The sequence below is a fragment of the Sprattus sprattus genome, assembly GCF_963457725.1.
Source record: "Sprattus sprattus genome assembly, chromosome: 2".
NCBI classification, from domain to species: Eukaryota; Metazoa; Chordata; class Actinopteri; order Clupeiformes; family Clupeidae; genus Sprattus; species Sprattus sprattus.
In genome coordinates this window covers 56072700-56094452 of record NC_137921.1, presented here as the reverse complement: position 1 = coordinate 56094452, position 21753 = coordinate 56072700, and the positions used below count along the sequence as shown (strand labels likewise).

Sequence of the window (21753 nt, the reverse complement as noted above, 5' to 3'; positions counted from 1 at the left end):
GCTGCAAATGACGTTAAAAGGGATAATAAAACAGAAATAGGCTTCTATTAGAATTGCCCCCTTAATTTTGGTACAGTCCGATTTCCCTAATGGTCCAAGCAAACTCCGCACTGTACTTACAGCCTTTGGAATTTTCGGTTTTGACATCTGTCAGTCACGTCGTTATCATCATTTTTAAATTACAAGTATGAATCTGACAAAGTAGGCTAAGTCCTATTTATTGATTAATTCAATTTTTAAGACACCCTGCTTTCCCCATTTTAGTTTGAGAAAACCTTAGCCTACTAAACGATACAAAAATAATAACTATTTCATAAAACAATAACAAAAATACCCCACTATTGAAAACATTTACTGAAAAATAGGCCTGTAGCGAACTACAAATTATTATAAACCAGGAAACTAGTTAACCAAGAAACTGGTGATTATGCATTTCTTTCTCAAAACTCATTGTTGAGTTATTTTGCCTATTAAAACACAATTTCATCGCCTTTCCATATTTGATGCTTTGGTCTCTACCATCTGCAATGGAATGGGAGGAGTTGATCAATAAAGTAGCGTAGGTTTGCAAAGTATCCTACTCTCGCCAAAGCCTATCAAAACTCGCGGGACAGTCGGTTTCAAGAAGAATTGGCTACACTTTATCATACCAGTGTAGGGCTTCTTCCTCTGCTGCTGCTAACTAACGATAGTTAGCAAGTTCGGACTTAGCTAACACCATTCGTGTTCACAGTTAAACTAATAACAAAACGGTTTATATGACAGCTAGTTCTACATGCATGGGGGTCTATTTGGGCTCCATGCAATCTATTGGATTAATATGTAATGTTTGATTTCCATGACACTCCGCGTCCAGACAAATGGGAATCGTCGTTGCTATGGAGAAGCTGCGACTGCCAAGATTAGGCCGTAGCATCGTATTGGGACATTGCATTTATGACTGAAGAAAGAAAACGGATAGAGGATTACCCAACAAATTCAAATAGAAAAGGTTAGTATTTAGCGAGTGGTGACATGACAACATTTGTGTGCATATGGTCATTGTCCACCATGATCTTGCAGCTGTAGCTAGCTAGCTAGTTAGCATAAGTTGATAGCTGGCTCCCTAGCTATCAAATATTTTCTTGGCATTTCATTGCTTGCCAAGTGACTTAACGTCAAGCCTGTGGTGCATGACCGTTAACTTTAGCTATAGGAATTATGGTGGTGTGTCTTGATCATGATCTTTTGCTACGGTAGCTAGTTCAAGAAAGCTGGATTGACTTGGTTTTTGATGATCCTAGCTACCGATAGCATGGGTAGGTAACTGGCTATTTTTGCAAGAAGATAAGGCAACCAATTCAGAGGAGCAATAGTTAGCAAGCTAACCTTAATAGAAACACACATCCGCTGTAGGCATTTGGCAGTACAGACAATCATCGGTCTGTGTAATCACTAAAACCGTTCATGTCATCTACCATATGCTGTATGCTCACGTTAGACATGTTTAAGCTATACCATTGTATACCTAAGCTAGTTTTGTTCTTTATGGTAAGTGTAAGTTAAAGCAAGCGAACGCGGTATTGCAGCCACTGTTAGATACCAAAACATCCAGTAACGAGAAATGATAAAGTTATCTCGCATACCTAACCACCGTCCTCCGTTAGCTGGCCACCTAACTAGCAAAGCTTTGGTAGGTATTTGGCTATTTACCCACAAAAGACAGGTGGTTAGCACCATAGTTCGTCTTCTGTTCTGAACGTTAGCCATACATTATATTGTATTAGATGGTGAATAACGTAGCTATAGGTTGTCTTTATGATAATGTCACTGTAGTGAGAAATGGTTTACTCTCTGTTGTAATTTTGAAGTGTAACTTTGCTTGGCTGAAGCTCCTAAACAATTGTTTATGCAGAGCTAATATTAGCGTATTAGTTAGCTAATTGTATCCTACTATCGATTGACATGAGCAAAGCATTTAATTAGTTGTGAGTTAACCTAGCTTGTTTTGGCAAAACGTTAACTGACCGCTGGTTAGTTTATCAAGCTGAGTGAAAGCTATAGCCCAGTTGTTAACCTAGATAACGCTATAATGGCTAATGCAGGTTGATACATAGAATAAACTTACAAATACAGGTAATGCATCTAACGTTATCTAGATTTTTAAGTTACAACATGTTATATCTAACCAACTGGGTAAAGGTTTGGTAGCTAGTTATCTTCTGTTAGGCAGACTGCCTGTATGGAAAAAGGGAGTGCACGGCATGATCAACTTTTGGGGATTGTCAAATTGTGGACGCTTAGTAACATCACGAACACAAGCGAGTTTGACTCACATTATTCTAGAATAAGGAGAATTTGCATTTATATCCTAGATGTCTATATGATCATATTACAACCCTGGCGGCAAAATGAGGAAAAATGGCTCATAGTTTACTGTTAACGTACATTTATCAGTAGCTTGCCCTAGGGCGTGTTCTTATTTATGTCGAACACAGCAGTAGCAGTCTTATATGGACTATACAAAATGTAATGTTATTATAACCAATACCTTACTTGGTTGCACATAACCTCCATTTTCATATCAGAGCTATTTGCATGGATGCAAGTTCCTTTTAGCACCTTGGATTGTTTAATGTAAATATCATTACCTACAGATGAATGACACCTCTGTGGCGCTCGACTGAATGCAGAAGGGCATGCTGTTGATGGCCAGAATGTGAAGGAAAAGACTAAGAAGTAAACTTAGGATCGTTTTTTAAGGTAAATTTGATTTTGTTACATAAAAACTGTGCAGGGCAACTATACCTATAGGTCTGACTGTTACAGACAGAGGTGATTTGATTAATCTCACAGGACATAAATATAACATATCTACAAATTGGTGAACTGGAGTATTGGCATTGGAGGATAAGAGGTGATGGCCATTACACCCATGTGTGGTGCTGTTAGTGAGCAAGGGGGAAAGGACGAGTCATCCTCTTCAGCATCAAGTGCCAAATGTTTTGGCTTCTCTTTAGTGGGGTAAAGCCTTGTCTCCATGGGAAGTAGAAATTCTTGTCATTACACAGTGATGCCTCATCCTGGAGGTGGCTGGCACATCATGATATCATGTTTTCTCATACAGAGCAGTTGTTTGATTATTTGACACAACAATGCCTCTAATTGGTATGAAGTTTATATATGATAAAATGTTAAAGTAGGCCTATTAACACTATTTAGAAAATGCTTATACCCAAATGTTTCCGTATCTTTGAGCTTGATTTATTTGCCGTTTTCTTTTACAGAAGCTAAGATAAATTTCTCCTCAGTAGTGAAACTGTGAAGTTTTAAGGAACATGCCGCCTCGGCCATCTTCGGGAGAATTATGGGGCATCCACTTGATGCCCCCAAAAATTCTCGTGGACTGCCTGCTGCCCAATGGCATGATCCTTACCCTGGAGTGCCTCCGTGAGGCCACCCTTATCACTATCAAACATGAACTGTTCAAGGAGGCTCGGAAATACCCCTTGCACCATCTTCTGCAGGAGGAGACCTCCTACATCTTTGTCAGTGTTACCCAGGAGGCAGAGCGTGAGGAGTTCTACGATGAGACCCGGAGGCTCTGTGACCTCAGGCTCTTTCAGCCCTTCTTAAAAGTTATTGAGCCTGTGGGAAATAGGGAGGAGAAAATTCTCAACCGAGAGATCGGTAGGTTTTCTTTTTCCTCCTTTGCTGACACAACTATATGGAGCAAAACGTCTCTCATAATTATTTGTAAACGCACGTACCATGATCCACAAGTATTAAACGATTTACAAACACATTTCTCTATCCACAAACACAGAACACCTTACTTGTGACTTTGAAGCTCTCGTTTGAACAAACGTACTATGATTTGTACAAACCCGAAAAAACGAAATGAAGCGACTATTAGGTGGCAGTCTTGAGTTATTCAGGCCGTGAGGTATGTAGTAGCCTAAGCTCCAAGAATTGCATTAGGTTGATGAGGAAAATTAAAAGTTACAGCGAGCTTCCACAAACTTACCACCATGCAGCTGAAATGGATCCCCAACTATCTCAATATTCATCCAAGGTTTGTGAAGCTGTCCAGATAATAGTGCTGCACTGACAAACAGCTAGCTGCAGTAATTCCTTTACTGAAGACTTGCCATTGTGAGCTGAAATGGATATGGCTTCTCGAGGCTCTCTGAAAGTGTTAAGAATATATTAATAGTCCTACGAACCTTCCTTGTGATTAGCTTACTATATGTTTCATGCACAGAATACAAACCACCTCACCACAGAAATGGGTTAATGATGGAGATAGATGCTTCAATGAGTGGTGAAGCATCAATATTTGTATGGCTTTGCAACATTACATCATAACCCCACCCATTTGGTTGATTCCTGTCAACACATGGGACTATTTCATCTGCATGAAAGGATGGCTCAGGATGTCTCTTGTTGATGCTCGTTGATGATCGTTCTATGATTGCGGACCTGCAACAAATCACAATAAAATATTTCACTGTGATTTTTCATTAATTGCTGAATACTAACTGAAACGACAATTTAATAATGTTGTTTCAAAATTGCAGTAGTGCTGCTGTTTAGTTTTTAATTGCCAACACAATCTGCTCTTATGTTATTGCAGATTAGTAATTCACTGAATTTACATTTTAATAGTTAAATGTCATAGCGTTATCTATTATCTCTATTCTAAAAATGTTATTTTTCAATAGTAGAAATTGGAGTAGAGTAGTAACCTAGAGTATGCTGAGGCAGATGGCACCTTTTTTATTACAAAAGCTAAATGTTACACCGTTAAGGTTCAGACCTGCTTATTAATACCTACACATCTGGGGCCGTATTCACAAAGAATCTTAGGGCTAAAAGTAGCTCATAAGTGGCGAATTTAGGAGAAACTCCTAAAAATAATGGGCGTGTCAGTCTTAAATTTAGGACTCCTATTTTTTTTTACTAAGAGCAATTCACAAAATATTTTATCCCTAAAAGTAGCACCTAAGTCTAGGACAGCTTAAAACTCCTCGTGAGGACTCCTAAGTCACTAAGACCTATTCACAAAAAGTCTTAAAATGGCTGAGGCCAGACGTAAGGTGTTGGAGACAATGAACGACTCTGAATTGTTGAGAAGATATCGTTTAAACCGCGAAGGCATCAACATTTTACTAGAATTAGTGTGGGATGCAATCACGTCTCCAACTATCCGAAACAACCCAATCAGTCCGGAAATTAAATGTTTGATAACATTAAGATTTTTGGATTTTTCACAATCATGGATATTGTTGCGAAGTGGCCTGGATCTACGCACGATTCGCGCATTTTAATGGAGAGCGGTCTGCGCCTTTTTGAGCGGCACCATGTACCTGCTGAATGCCACTTGTTGGGTGACAGTGGTTATCCATGCAAGACATGGCTTTTGACACCCTTCCTCAATCCACAACCGGGAGCACAGTTGAACTACAACATGCAAGTATACGCATGAGGCCTATTTTGGTGACACAATACCTGTAGCCGCGACGGCTCTTTTAAAGTTCACTCCGCAATCTCCATCCTACATTGTGACTGGAGCGCATACCACCGCTTCTCGCAGTCATCGACAGAGCGACACACGGCAGGGAATGAAGCATTTATGTTAACACATATGTCCTCCCATGCCTCACGCATAGTTTGCAGGGTGCTTTAATTATTACTTCTTTGATTTCATGCAATTTCCGTGTTTTTTTCGGCAATTTCTCTTTCTCTTAACGTGCAAAGCGTCATTCTCATTGGATGCACAAACTTGTCATCATGCGTGTGCATTCTGCTAAGTGCACTGTCCATAACTATTTAATATGACTTTATTTGAAGCCTAGGTTATTCTCTTATTTTCTGTTGATTTAGTGGGATCGTTAGGGGGATGTTAGGACTGAGTTTTGAATGAGAGCGCCTGTCAGCAACCAATCACCGTGCGCACCACTTCTAAACTCGTGCATGAGGATCGACGTCATCCATAGCAACGGAGTTTTTATCTTAAGCTTAGGAGTTGGTTTTATCCTTAGTATGAGTAGGTCTCAGAGCCGTTGTGAATCACTTTTAAGAAATGACTCCTACGTAAAAGGTTTTAGCGCGAGTTAGGAGCACTCCTAGTGGTAAGATAAAAGGCTTTGTGAATACGGCCCCTGGTCAGCTTCTGAATTTGTTCCCAATGAGCACAGAAGTGTCGGACAAACCTTTTACTTTCATACATACGTTACAGTTGGCCCTCCACGTAGTCATAGAGCGAGCATCAGGAAACAATTGTGTGGATCAAGACCTATTTGTGTGTGAATCACGAAAGGTGAAATTGTCTCTGAATGACCTCTGTGGAGGCTGGGATGAATGCGTGTGTTGGATGATGAAACTAATGCGGATTCAACACTGAACACGCAGAATTACAAATGACATTTCACGAAAAATGCACATGCAAAGGATGATGTATTTTTATAAGTCACAAGAAAGGAGTTTGTGTGTGGATAGAAAAACGTTTGTAAATCACTGAATATTTATGGATCATATGACGTGCATTTACAAATAATAATTAAAGATACCTTTTCCTCTCAATACAACTACATCTGGTGATTGTTCATTTGACTCACATGTTGAGAATGTAAGACATGACATGTTTTCCCCCCATCTCTTTCAGGTTTTGCGATTGGCATGCCTGTGTGTGAGTTTGATCTGGTGAAGGACCCCGAAGTGCAGGACTTCCGGAGAAACATTCTCAATGTGTGCAAAGACTCTGTGGAACTCCGAGATGTCAATGGCCCTCATAGTCGGGCATTATATGTTTACCCTCCCAATGTAGAGTCTTCGGTCGAGCTTCCCAAGCACATCTATGCCAAACTTGATAAAGGTAAGAATTTTATGAAGAGGCAAAAACATAGACCCTTTAATATGGTTCTGTTCTAGTTTGATCTGGCTTTGGGTTAAACGGTGTACTTTATGTTCACAATGCTCAAACCATGTATGAACCATTTTCCCCTATTTAATATTCCTCTTGTATATATCTACTCTACAATGATGGCCTTTCTTTACACTCCACCCACCAGGACATCATGAGTTGATTTGATACGAGCAGCCTTTGTTTTTTGTGCATCATCCATATTAATATTTTTTCTTTTTTTGTAGGTCAAATCATTGTGGTAATTTGGGTAATAGTCTCCCCTAACAATGACAAGCAGAAGTACACACTCAAGATCAACCATGATTGTGTACCGGAGCAGGTGATCGCAGAAGCCATTAGGAAAAAGACTAGGAGTATGCTGCTTTCTGCAGAGCAGCTCAAGATGTGCGTGCAGGAGTACCAGGGAAAATACATCCTGAAAGTATGCGGCTGCGATGAGTACCTGTTGGAGAAATATCCCCTCAGTCAGTATAAAGTAAGTACTCCAATGTGTATCATTCATATCACCGTGCTAAATATATAATGATAATATTCTTCTACTTCCATCTGCGGATGCTTGCTCCACTAGTTTAATCGTAGGCTTTACAATGATGATAATAGAACTGTATTTTTTACCACTACAACAAAGCAGTGGATATGGCCATGCTCAGCCTTGCAGTAAGGAAGCTGATTTCACTGCTTTGATATATTTGGGTCATGAAGAGCCTGTAATTAACAAAGCCAAGCAGTTGAGTGAGAGTAAAAGGGAAGCTGCTCCATTCCTGAACACTGAATTTGTATTTCTGAGTACGTCACTAGAAGTCACCTGAAGTAATACTCCATAGCTCTAAGGCCGGTTTCTTACTCCATGCAAGCTACATAGACAAGGTAGTAAAGGCAAGAACCTGGACTGCATGGGGATAACTGTGAAGGGGGAGAATTACACTATTTTAAAAATTCACTTTAAGATAAAAATCATTCATATATTTTTGGGGGAATAAACTGAACCATTCCCACAGTGTCTGTACAATCCTGGCAGTTAGTGTTAGCCATAAGCAGTGAAATTAGCCTCATGTTTAAAGCCTGTGTGTTAGTTACTGCATGAGATGGTGACACAAGCTGTGTTCACTGATGAATGACTATCTGATGCAGCGGACCATGTTGTCCTGAGATTTCAAGAGGCTGCGTCTGTATGTATACTTTTTAGTTGGAAAATGGAGTTTTTTTGGGGAGGGATCTGATTTGATGACTCTGTTTTGCAAGGTCTAAAATTGTCTTTTGGATCCATATTTGTGTTCAGCTGGTGCATTTGTCCAAGTTGACCAAGTTCAATAAGCAATGATCTTTGCACTACTCAGTCCTTTGAGTAGACTAACTTAGAAAACGATTGCAACTCTGAAGCGATCTTGTGGGTTTGTTTTAAAGGTGCAAAGGTGTTGGCTCACTATTTAGAGGACACTGTCATGTTAACAAATACATTAGAAAACACAAGAGAAGTATGTCAAGTTCATGGTAATATTGGGGAACACTGAATAACTGCCAGGATATTTAGAATACCCTCAGAGTTGCATCACCATTGTACACCATTCATTTTGTGTGCAACTACTTGATACACGTTTAACAAAATAGGTCATATTAGACCTTATGTAAATGTGTATTGACAGACAGTTGTTGCAGCCTTGAACAACAACGGTTTGGACATTATTGGAACATGTGAAGTGTTAATCTGGGTTAGTGTGTTCAGTCACAGAATCGGCTGTGGCTGTCTCACCTTAACATGTTTAGTAAGGGTGTTACTCAATCCATTTTGCACACTTACAGCAGTGGACATTAAGTGCTTTCATGATTTACCATGTTTTCATTCATTATTATCATATGTTTAGCAAATTAGATCGAAAAAAATCTCAGTTTGCAGGAAAGGAGAAATATTTTTAGAAACAAATTTGGGTTCAATGCAAGCCTTCACAACTGAGGCCCTTGAAGTGGTAATATGAGCAAAACTCAGTGAGTCATCTTGTGTCACAATAATTGAATTATGTAATTGAATGTTGCTAATAGAGGCTTTCAGATCCAAAGAACATGCGGCTACTATTGTCCTTGTGTTTTTCATAGCTACATGCTGCATGAATTTCCATGGTCCATTATTTTTTCAAAACCTCCTCAATGTAATTGTTTATTTCTGAACAAATTGCACCTTGTGTATTTATATATATATTGTTTGAAATGCCATCATGCCCCTTTTTGAATTTACTAGTACTTAATGCTACCTGTCCTCCTGTTTCTTTTAGTACGTGAGGAGCTGCATCATGCTGAACCGGATGCCTAACCTCATGTTGATGGCGAAAGACAGCCTGTACTCTCAGCTCCCAGTGGACAACTTCACGATGCCCTCTTATGCCCGTCGCATCTCCACGGCAACTCCATACATGAACGGGGAGTCCTCCACAAAGTCCCTCTGGACCATCAACGGCATGTTGAGGATACGTGTACTATGTGCCACCTACGTCAATGTAAACATCAGGGACATTGACAAGGTTGGTTAAGTGTGCCCTTTTCGTAATATTGCATGGAAATAACTGCTTTGCATTCATTTATGTTCTGTGTGTGTTTTACATTGGAACATGGCTGACGTAGTCATATTTAAGTAGTGTTGATCTGTTGTTGTTATGTGTTGTTGTAGATTTATGTACGGACAGGGATTTACCACGGTGGTGAGCAGCTATGCGATAATGTCAACACACAACGCGTACCATGCTCCAATCCCAGGTAAAAAAACACTCCCCTTGGCATAACTGTTTGCCATTTTTACCAAGAACTTCAGTGCAGCTTTCATCTTCATCAGCAAAGGCATGTTGGATGAAGACTGTTGCCACCATTTTGCTGTGTTATATCAGTGGTGCTGCCCTGTCCTCATTCCCACTGTTGACTCCTGTCCTTTATGTTTGTATGGACCTGCAGGTGGAATGAATGGCTGCAATATGACATGTACATTCCTGATATCCCGAGGGCCGCCCGCCTCTGTCTGTCCATCTGCTCTGTGAAAGGGAGGAAGGGGGCAAAAGAGGTAACTGGCTGATGGCTGCTAAGATTAAACATTAAAGCATTAATTAGGCAGCCATATATTAGGCAGGTCAGAGACGGTTTGGCTGTCTTCCCTGCATTGGCTGGTCAGTGAGCCCTGTCTGTGCACGTGTCGGGTGTTTCTTTTCCTCCTTAACCAAATGTAGTCAGATTACAGGTTCAAGCTCTCGCTTTTATTACATGGTGTGATTGTGGCAGGGCTTGTGCGTAACTGATATTTTTGGATAAGCAATCGCCCTGAAAGAGTCACAGTGTGGAACTTGAAAGCATGTGTGATACTGCAAGGGATTCATGTTGAAGTTTCTATTTTTAGCCAAGCTTTAAAAAAAAAAAAAAAAAGTGAAAAAAGCGTTTTGGGACACACGCACACTCTCACACCGATGCACACAATTCTGTTGCCTATTAAAACCGTGCTCGGGTCAGGAGAGATGGGGGGAATAGATGCTCAGTAAAAATGTCAGTTCTATCACTTCCAGTCTTCCGCTTCACATCCCTAAAATAACTCCTAAAGCTTTCTGAATTATATCACCTTCCAGTTGCTTAAATGCTGAGGAAATAATGTTGATGCTACCTCTGCCTGGCATTTGCTTGTTTTTAAAGTGAAATGACTTTGGTTTTTATAATAATTTGGCTCTACCCCCAAGCCAAAACTCTAGCTAGCTGTTCATGTAGCTATCTTAATTTCTATTCATATGGTGAATCTATTATTGCAGATTGCAGTCAACTTAGAACAATATTATTTAAACAGCTTTTCTGCTTGTGCACTTCAAGGAATATAGCTGGTGTCACATCAATGGTTAGCATCAGCTCAAATTGCTGTGAAAAGTGCATGCAAAAGTGCACGTTTGAGGGCCCCTGTGCAACCACTCTGTTGATTGAGAGTTGGCTTTTCCTCTTACTTGTAGCAGGCACTGTTATGCCAAAGATTCTTTCCTTTTTTATTTTGTTCCCTTGGGAACATTATGGAAATATAGATGAACATGTCTGTTCAATGTCAGTTTAAAAATGCTGCTGTTTCACTCGTAGGCTACTAATGTGACAGTGGCTGTTGGTTGTTCTGCACAGACTGAGACAGAAAGCTCACCCCTGAATGTTCCACTACATAGGAGCACTGCCCACTCGCCTGGGGAAATGTCAACCTCTTTGACTACACAGACACTCTGGTGTCAGGCAAGATGGCACTGAATCTCTGGCCTGTACCCCATGGCCTGGAGGACCTGCTCAACCCCATTGGTGTCACTGGGTCCAATCCCAATAAGGTAAATGCTCAGCTCACAACAGACTCACAAAACATGTACTGAAGTTCACTCTGCAGCCTGAGATGAATATTTGTCTTGTGTAATAACCACACAGGACTGTAGCACTCCTATGGAGACTAATCAATGTTTTACGTGCAGATCCTCCTTTGACTGAGTGCTTTTAACTAAGCCATCTGTGTTTTGCTCTCAGGAAACTCCTTGTCTCGAGCTGGAGTTTGACTACTTCAGCAGTCCAGTGAAGTTCCCCGACATGACCGTTGTGGAGGATCATGCTAATTGGATCATATCTAGAGAGATGGGATACAATTACTGCCAATCTGGTCAGGTAAGCTCGTTAGCCAAGGTCTATTTGAATTCCATTCCATCTGGCGATTGCCATTATGTTCTGCAAAACTTGTTCTCATGCTGATGCAAGTGTAACACTGCAGTAGCAGGTGTCTGTGTTATGTATGTATGTTCCAATTCAGTGAAATATGGGTCTCGCTTTCTTGGCACCATACGTTAGTGGTAGTAACCAGACTCTGTCCCATTGTATGTCTCTGGACATGGGCTTTTTAATAACAGTGCTATCAGATCAGAGAAGCAGGTTGTTTCCCCACAGCTTGGCACAACTTAACTGATGCTTTGAGCTTTGAATGATTTGAGCCATCTTTGTGTGCCATCCCTCACAGAGTTCCCGCCTGGCTCGCGACCATGCCATGACCGAGAGTGACATTGAGCAGCTAAGACATTTGTGCAACAGAGATCCACTTTCTGAGATCACTGAGCAGGAGAAGGATTTCTTGTGGAGGCACAGGTACACACACACACACACACACACACACACACACACACACACACACACACACACGTTAATTCCAACCATGGTCTCTCCCTTGATAACCTGAGTGTGGAAAAGATGGTGGTTGATTTACTATATGCTTCCTTTCTTTGTCCTTTCAGGCAATATTCTGCGAATATGCCAGAAGTCCTGCCCAAGATTTTACTTGCAGTGAAGTGGAACTCACGTGATGAAGTAGCACAGGTATTGAATGTTAATATGTTTTACATTCATATTACATTTTAATGAATTATTCACAATGACTATTTCAAGGTTAAGGGGTGTATTACTTGTATACTTCAGTAATCAGTGTTCAGGGAATATTCAATTTCATGCTACGACATAAAGGCAGTTGCACATTGTAATGTCAACTGTTTTTGTTCCATCTGATTTCATGACTTGTTGCCTGTTTACTAAGCATGTTATCTTTCACATTCAGATGTATTGCCTTCTGAAAGATTGGCCCGCAATAAAACCCGAACAAGCCATGGAGTTACTAGATTGTAATTATCCAGATCCAATGATCCGAGACTTTGCTGTACGGTGCCTTGAGAAGTATTTGACTGACGACAAGCTGTCCCAGTACCTCATTCAGCTTGTTCAGGTAAGACAACTCTCTGTGGATAAGATTACAATCTTCAAAAGCTATTGACACTGCCGAGGTCATGGTGAACAACATGAGAGAAATGTAATCTCCTGCTTTCTTACATGTTGTTTGATTCTCAAATGTGTTTATTTGTTGGTCAGTTCTCAATGTCTGATTTCTTTTCCTCACATAAGGTCCTGAAGTATGAGCAGTACCTGGATAATCCGCTAGTACGGTTTCTGCTGAAGAAAGCCCTAACCAACCAGAGGATAGGACACTTCTTCTTTTGGCACTTGAAGTGAGTGAGCCAGTACTATGGATTAAGAGTGCACTTTATCAAGGAGGAATTAATGGCAGAACATTTCTCTTGAAATAGTCACTCACTACTATTTTTGTAAATGATTACATTCCTGCAAGATTGTGATGCTTTTCTGTGTCTTGAACCAGCCTTTAAAGTAGAAAAAATAGGAAAAGGAATACAACTTCATGTACTGACTGGCAGAATGATTCATTTTGATACAACTTATTCAATAACTGTGTTGTGCTGTTTGCCATCATATCCACGTACAGAGATATTGATACTCTACAGTGTTGAAAGTGCTGTGATATACTTTACTTTAAATGTATTGGTGTGTGTGTGTGTGTGTGTGTTTTTGTTTGTTTGTGTGTGTGTGTGTGTGTGTGTGTGTGTGGGTGGCTGCAGGTCGGAGATGCACAATAAGACTGTGAGCCAGCGCTTTGGGCTGCTGCTGGAGTCCTACTGCCGCGCCTGTGGCATGTACCTCAAGCACCTGAGCCGGCAGGTGGAAGCCATGGAGAAACTCATCAACCTCACAGACATCCTCAAGCAGGAGAAGAAGGATGAGACCCAGAAGGTGAGACCACAGACCACACTGCACACTCTGGCCTGGGTGACTCTCACTGTCTGTGTGTCTCACAGAGCATGCATTGAAACAAACAACTTGATGTTGTCGCCTTTTTTTAACGAAATGCCAAACTACTCAATTTCCCTAGTGACTTTACTCATTTTAATTGAAATTACAAAAAAATAGATGAATTGTTTATTAATAGCTTAGGTATGATTTCATTCTTTCAAAGTTGTATTTGGAGGTCAATTTATCATCCCATTCATTAAATCAATCACATCTGGTCTCATGCCTATCCAGTTCCACAAATGACTGCCCAGCCACCCACCCAAATAAACACAAGGCGTTAGAAATACAACTTGTCCGATAGTTATCGGAAGCAAATCCTCAGGGGATCTGTGCATGCCAGGTGAACTGAGCCAAGCAAGCACGGTGCAGCAAGCCAGCGAGCAGCTGAGTGTTCCTGCCCACTGGCAGGCCCATGGCTGGCTTCTAAATAAAGTTCCAGGTCTGCTGCCATCCCCCGGAGTCTGACTGCCCACACACTGGCCTCGGCTTAGCTAGCGGAACTAGTCGAGCGTGGCAGGAGCAACGGCAGTCGGGAGATTTAGTTTCCATGAAGGCCCAACCTGTGTGCAGCTTCATTGCAATGCAAGTCAAGTGGAACAAAAGCCTCTATCTAGAGGCTGCATGTCAATTTCCATGAAACAGTGAAGAGTAGTGCATCATGTTTTGTCAAACCAAGACTATAATTAAAAATGTTTTTCCATTTTTTTGTATCATTCTGTAGAATTGAATATGGCATACAAGTGCAACTCTGGAGCTAAATTTTATACTGACACAAAGATTGTTACACATAGGTAACAATGATGATTAAATAGGTCTCATTATTTGTAGGCATAAATTAAACTTTATATCATGGGGAAATTCAAAATTAGGGACTGAAGATTACTATTGTGGTGCAAACCCCAACCTCGTGGCTTCTTCTCTGAATGTGTTTCTACGCTAACACCTAGCATGGCTCGTCTTTCTCTAGGTGCAGATGAAGTTCCTTGTGGAGCAGATGAGGAGGCCGGACTACATGGACGCACTCCAGAACTTCACCTCCCCACTCAACCCGGCGCACCAGCTGGGCAACCTACGGTGAGTCCTTCAGGACCAATAAGCCCACTGAGGGGAAGTAAGATATAGATAGAAAAGGGCAAGTGTGGCATCACGCCACTAATTCTCTTCTAGGTTTGTTGCCTCCCACTTGTTATGGTATGTGTGAATTACATTTGTGTGGACATTTACAGGATCAAAAGTTGTCCTCGACAACAAAATTCGCTTTTCTTGCCTCTCCGTTGTTTGGTTGATGAAGCAATGCAACAGCTCTATTTAATTATGTATTATTTGAAATAAGGCCAGTGAACTTGCATAGTTCTGGGAAATTGGTCTTGCTTTGAACTGGCATCATAAACTGTAATTTCGGTACACATCAGGTGTGCCAACAACCTCAATGACCTCATAGCTGCTGGCCTATCTCTGAGTTTGAAGATTTGGAATTTTATTGTAGTGTGTTTTGTGTCTACCCTTCTAAATCTTCCAAAACAAAAACAAAAAACGACTTAAAAAAGTCAGGCAGTTGTTCCTGATTTTTTTCCTCTATGTCAATTACCCTAGAATCAGTCGCTTAACTGACTTGATGTGAAGCGGAAAGCACCAGAAAGCCAGTACGAGCGTTCTGACTGAACTGAGTTGTACTGATGTGTATGGGTGAAATGTCTCATCTCTGGCAGATTTGATGAGTGTCGAATCATGTCGTCAGCCAAGAGGCCGCTGTGGCTGAACTGGGAGAACCCAGACATCATGTCAGAGCTTCTCTTCCAGAACAATGAAATCATCTTCAAGAATGGAGACGGTAACCGTGCCTGCCCTCCTCAGCACCATTCCTCTCTACCAGCCTACTCACCAAATGTCTGCCTAACACTCCGTGTGTCCTCTCTTCCAGATTTACGGCAAGACATGCTAACACTTCAGATTATTAGAATAATGGAAAACATCTGGCAAAACCAAGGCTTGGACCTCAGGTATTTCACACAATAAGAATTGCTATAATACTTCAAGACCTTATCTATTGCCCTACTCGATGTGAAAAGTGTGCAGCGAACTGATGGTGTCTGGTGTGTATCTGCTGTGCTTTAGGATGCTTCCTTATGGTTGCCTGTCTATTGGTGACTGTGTGGGTCTAATCGAAGTGGTCAGAAGCTCCCACACCATTATGCAGATTCAGTGCAAAGGAGGCCTGAAGGGGGCTCTCCAGTTCAACAGCAACACCCTCCACCAGTGGCTAAAGGACAAAAACAAGGGCGAGATGTATGGACATTTCATTGTACTTACTACACTCTTTAATGGTTACCTTTGAAATCACTGTCTGATTAAGAAATGTATGATTTTGTTTTGTTTGTTTGTGTGTTTTTTCATTAGGTACGATATGGCCATTGACCTGTTTACCCGATCATGTGCTGGCTATTGTGTGGCCACATTCATTCTAGGAATCGGTGATCGGCATAATAGTAACATCATGGTGAAGGATGACGGGCAGGTAGGCGCAGTGTCATCACATGTTCCTCTGTTTCCGCATAAGAAGCTTTGGATAAGTTTGCCTGACATTACTGTCAATCTCTTCTTTTCAGCTGTTTCACATAGACTTTGGCCATTTCCTGGACCACAAGAAGAAGAAGTTTGGCTACAAAAGAGAACGAGTGCCGTTTGTTCTAACACAGGACTTTTTAATAGTCATAAGCAAAGGAACGCAAGAGTGCACAAAAACAAGAGAGTTTGAGAGGTTTGTGTGTGGTTCTATCTTTGTGTGGGTCTGTTTGTCAGTTTTCAGTCTGCGCAGGAGAGAAAGCCTCTCTTGTCTGCTGAACCTAATCATTTGGGCATTGGCAGGCCCAGAGAATACCCGCCCAGTGCCTAAAGTGGAGCGAGTGTGAAGAGAGGGCGGAAAAGAACAATGGCCCCTTTTATGTTTCCTAACAGGGTTTCCCTGCTCGCCTCTTCCTAGTACTCCCCATTCTGATAATAGTCTGACGCTGCACCGCCTGCCAAGTTTCCTGCCTCCCTCACACGCATCCGTCATCTATCAGATTTCCAGCTCAGTTGCCCCTGATAGAGGCCCTAAATGAACGTGGTCATCCAGATTGCAGTGAACGGCGGAATATGTTCTGTGCCAGGGTGGTGTTTGTTTAAGGGGAGGAGGTGTAGAGAGTGATGTTGAACAGAAATTGCCTTTATGGGAGGCATGAACATGATCGTTATTATATTTTTTTAGCAGATAACAAATGTTTTTTTTTCTTTTTCGTTTCAACATAGGTTTCAGGAGATGTGCTACAAGGCCTACCTGGCTATCAGGCAGCATGCAAACCTGTTCATCAACCTGTTCTCCATGATGCTGGGCTCTGGGATGCCGGAGCTGCAGAGCTTCGATGACATAGCATACATCCGCAAGACACTGGCTCTGGACAAGACGGAGCAGGAGGCCCTGGACTACTTCATGAAGCAGATGAACGACGCTCACCACGGCGGCTGGACCACCAAAATGGACTGGATCTTCCACACCATCCGGCACCACGCCCAGAACTGAGAGGGGATTCACACCCTGTGTGAGTGTCCGCAGGTTGAGCGGAGAGTGGACGTACGGACGGACGGACGGACGGACGGACAGATGGACTAACAAACGGGATGGAACACACACTGCCCCCTCCCCCTCCCTCTGTAGGTTGGCACAGTGGCACACTCAGACCTCAATAACTCGTAGGTTAACGCTGCCAGCGGCCTACAGAGCACTACACAATCCAGACTGACGTTTTTCTCTGTTTGTTTTGTCTTTTTGCTGTTTTTTCATTCTATGTTTTTCCTCACCTGCAGCATCGTTACAAGAAGAAACGTTACTTGCCAATTCCTCTCTGTCCTTCTCAGTGTTGGCTGCGTTTTGTATTCCTTTTGTTTCTGGAGAGAGGTTTTCATTCCTTTCATGCCTTTTTGTAAGAAAACAAACAAACAACAACAACAACAACAACAACAACAAAACAAAAAAAACCTACAACAATCGCCTCTTTACGTTTCAGGAGCTTTGGGGGTATAAAGTCTTCCTCAAACTTTTAATGCCTTTCAAAATATGCACGGAACTCTGCAACACCCAAGCGAAACAGGGTATTTTGTTTTTTCAACCCTATCCCCTCCCCCATTTCCTCTCCATTTGAGTTGTACAACTAGTCCCCGTCAACCCATGAAGACACACACACACACACACACACACACACTAAAAAAGGATGTTGTGGAAATGACTGATGTGTAGAGAGGCACAGCTGTGACACCTTGTGGGTACTGCTGGTACCTACACCAATCCACCAATACTAAACAACAGGCTCCTGAAAGCTTACAATGGCTTACAATTAATTTTATTTATTTACTACAATTTTCCTTTTGCAATGTTTTCATCCATCCCTTCTCCCATAGTGCGCCTGTAATGCCTACACAACATGGGCCCAGTTTATTCTGTAGAGACCTATTGTGAATGATGAATGTGCTACTAGAAAACCCCTTGCAGTGTAGATATACGAAGCCTTAAATGTAAGTTGAAGTGCAATGAGTGAGTGCTTGGTTCTGCCTCGTGTCTTGGACTGTATAGGAAAGGCAAGTGCGAGTCTATGAAAGAGTGCTGCTTGGTTAAAGTGCCGAGCGCTTAAGATGACTAGGCCGAGATGAATGTCTAAGAGCAGTTGGTTCCTTTTTTTTATGCCGAGTCATATTTCATCATGCAAGCAGATGGTTGAGAAAGGGGCAGTCCTCGTATGAAGACAGAAACGTAAGCTAAGGGATCGTTTTGTAGATGCAGCATCAGTAGATGGGGGGTGGAAAGAGTGCCATGCTTGAGGCAAAAGAAAACTGTGAAATCAGGATTGAGTCAATTAATTTGTTCACTGTAGTATGTTTGGTCTAAATAGCTGTGTATATATACACATACATATATAGTTAACTGCCTTACAATGATCCCAACCTTCCTCATGGTAAAAAACTGTACAGTGAGATATTGTAACGGGAAAGAGAACTGTAACTACATTGTCAGTTTGTGCGTGTGCACGTGTGTGCTAGTTACCAGTGTTCTTCTCCATCATGACTGATATTTTCTATACCATCAAACCAAAACAAGCGGATTTGAAGATTCCTGTTGAGAGTGCTAGTGTTATGTTGGCATTCATCTGAGCAGTCCAATCACATTGGTTATGTAACATTACGTTTCTGACCAGCATTGGCCCAGTATCAGGAAAATGTCCCCCTAAAGACAGATGATTATGATTTATTAACTGACAGTTCTGCTCTCAACAAGCCAGAGTGATGGTGTATATTTAGACTGCCTGTGAGCATACGAGGACAGTGGAAACAGTTGTCATCCTCTTTCTAGGCCATTTGATTATGTCCATCAACTTGGCTTACCAGACCTCCACAATAAGTTGGAGCTCACATAACAAGTCTTGGCAAAGCTTTCAACATGTTTTGAAAAACGGACAAGGTTACGAGTGGGGTGCAATCATGCTTTGAGGTGTCCTTTTTTTAGAAATGTATCTTTGATCAAAGGAAGAAAAGGGCATTTGCTCTAGAACCTTTCTGCCCAAAGAATATTTCTTCTTTGTATGAGCCAAAGTTTTTTGTTTGTTTGTTTTTGTTTTCCTCTACAAGATGGTATTTTGTCTTACCATTGAGAACACAAACACTGCCATGGTCAGGCAGTGTCTCCTTCACGAGGTGTGACTTTTGATTACAATGTACAGAAAAACAGTGTTTGCACAGTGGAATAATACTACAGGAAAGTTATGTTCTCAGATGGTCTAGATAGGTGCAAAATGGCTTTGTTGGAAGTTGTAGGCTAATAGATTCAGGCAGAAAGAAAGCTCAAGAGTGTGTGTGTGTGTGTGTGTGTGTGTGTGTGTCAGTTTAGTATTTGAGGACATTTCTGCAACTGACAAAAAATCTCACAGGAACACTAATAGAGAACTAGTAACCCAACACAGTTGAAGGAGCATGACCGAATTCATTTGATGATCAAGCAAGCATGTAGCTATATTACAAACACATTCAATTAGAATACATTTCCATCCAGACCATAACAATCAAATCTTTAGAGAGTATTTTGATTTGATTGCACAATTCCAGACTACTTATGCATTCAGTTGTGGAACTTGAGGATTCAAAAACAAAAAACTAAACAAAAGCGTGGTTCTCATATGCAGTAAGCCAATGAAAAGGTGTACACAATTTAACAATAACTGTTGTATGCAGGTGTTTATTGCACTTTGTAATTGTTTTCCTTTTTGTTTGTTTTTCCTTCACAAGGCTTTTTGTTTTGAAATGACCCTGAGGTTAATTATCTTGCATGTATTTTTAAGCAACGTAACCAATTATACTCCTTTACTATATGAAAATGGATCAGATGCATTAGAAGCTAGTAATGCTAAGCAGCCTTCCATTGGCCCCCGTTGAACCCATTAAGTGCATGGTTCTCCTCACTCTCCTTGATGTTTGTTTGTCTGTACCGGCTACAGATCCTCTTGGGCTGGACCCACTGAAGGCCCATTGGAATTATCTATGTCATTTTGTGGTTAATGCTTTTAAACTTTTTTTTTGTTTTCATTCAATGAGCAGCAACTGGGACTATATACAGATGTTGGACTTAAAGCATCTTTTCTATGACACAAAAAAAAGACGAAATGGAAAAAGAATCGACAACTTTCATACTTCAGTTTCAAAATGTTTTACTTGAATTTCATGGCTCAGAAGCACCTTTGTATGTCAAGAACAGAGCGGTTGTTGCCATGTTGTGTAGCACTGAAGGTTGGCTTGCATAGGCAGTTTCATACCGATTGTGAATGTTTAAATCTTTTAGGTTGTTTGAGAGTCGCACTATGGTTAGAAACACTAATGTGTGCCCATTTGGGCCCTATTTTGAAGTAAAACAAATATTAAAACAAATACACATTTGATGTATTTGAGGACTTTCAGAAGGGGATGTTGAAAAGCAAGGGCACTATGGCTTCTGTGCTATACTGAAATGTTTTCATCATTCTGGAGAGTACTTGTACTTTTTAGCCATTTACATCATAAATTCTATTTTCATACATTATTATTATAATATTATTATCACCATCGCTACTATGAATATATTACGGGCCAAATACTCTTACATACATTCATTCTGCATGGGATTGGAATAAGAAAGCCCTATTATTTGGTTCATTTTTCTGTACCTATTAAAAGATGTTTGGCCTAAAACTGCACTCTAGTAACCCTATATTACATCTAAATTACTAACCCATAACAGACCCCCATTTTCATTTATGTACTTTCATTGTGCACCACAGTTAAATTGCTTTGTACCCTGTTTGTCTCCAGTATTTTGAGTGTTATGTGACTATGTACAAATAAACATATTTCAGTATAATTATGCAGTACCTGAATTATATTGTTCAGAAGCATATACAGTTTTATGCAAAAGTTTGGGCACCCCCCTGATAATTATCATTATTTCAGATTATAATCTGCTGGGATGGCCATTCTAGAACATTGTATCTGTGCCTCTGCATGAATTCCTTGGTAGATTTTGAACAATGCTTTGGATTGTTGTCCTGCTGAAACAACCAACCCTGGCGTAACTTCAGCTTCCTGACTAAGTCTTGAATATTGTATCCAAGAATCTGCTGGTACTGGGTGGAATCCATGCAACCCTCAACTTTGGGTTAACATGACGGACCCTCCACGTAATCTAACAGTAGGCAGCAAGTTATTTTACCATGATGCAAAGAGCTTATGGTTGTGATCAAATAACTCTTTTAGTTTCATCTTTCCACAGCACTTTATTCCAAAATGATTCTGGCTTGTCCAGATGAGCCTTTGCAGACCTCAAGCGACTCTGCTTGTGGTGAGTATGCAGAAAAGGCTTTTTATGCATTACCCTTCCATTGGGCTGTCCTTGTGCAAAGTATGCTGGACTGTGGAACGATGTACAATGACACCATCAGCAGAAACATGTTCTTGGAGCTCTTTAGAGGCGATCTGTTGTTTGTCTGTGACTTCTAACTATTCTTTATCTTTACCTTCTTTCATATAATTTTCTTGGCTTACCACATCTGTCCTTCACACAGACTGTTTTTGTGGCTTTCCATTTTTGTACTACATTTCTGACTGTGGAGATAGACAACTCAATAACATTTAAT

General features: G+C 41.0%; 1 protein-coding gene across 1 annotated transcript; it reads left to right on the top strand.

Moving 5' to 3' along the window:
• Nucleotides 1–3317: 3317 nt before the first annotated feature.
• pik3ca (phosphatidylinositol-4,5-bisphosphate 3-kinase, catalytic subunit alpha) lies at nt 3318–20919 on the top strand (the record flags this gene model as incomplete). Its single annotated transcript, XM_080833665.1, has 20 exons — nt 3318–3669; nt 6647–6856; nt 7132–7382; nt 9175–9420; nt 9567–9652; nt 9845–9950; nt 11074–11226; nt 11417–11551; nt 11898–12022; nt 12169–12250; nt 12486–12650; nt 12827–12930; nt 13336–13507; nt 14535–14641; nt 15277–15398; nt 15489–15567; nt 15683–15853; nt 15965–16082; nt 16174–16325; nt 16856–20919. 20 exons carry the CDS (start codon nt 3318–3320, stop codon nt 17124–17126), a joined length of 3207 nt encoding a protein of 1068 aa, XP_080689791.1. The 3' UTR covers nt 17127–20919.
• Between the last annotated feature and the right edge of the window lie 834 nt (nt 20920–21753).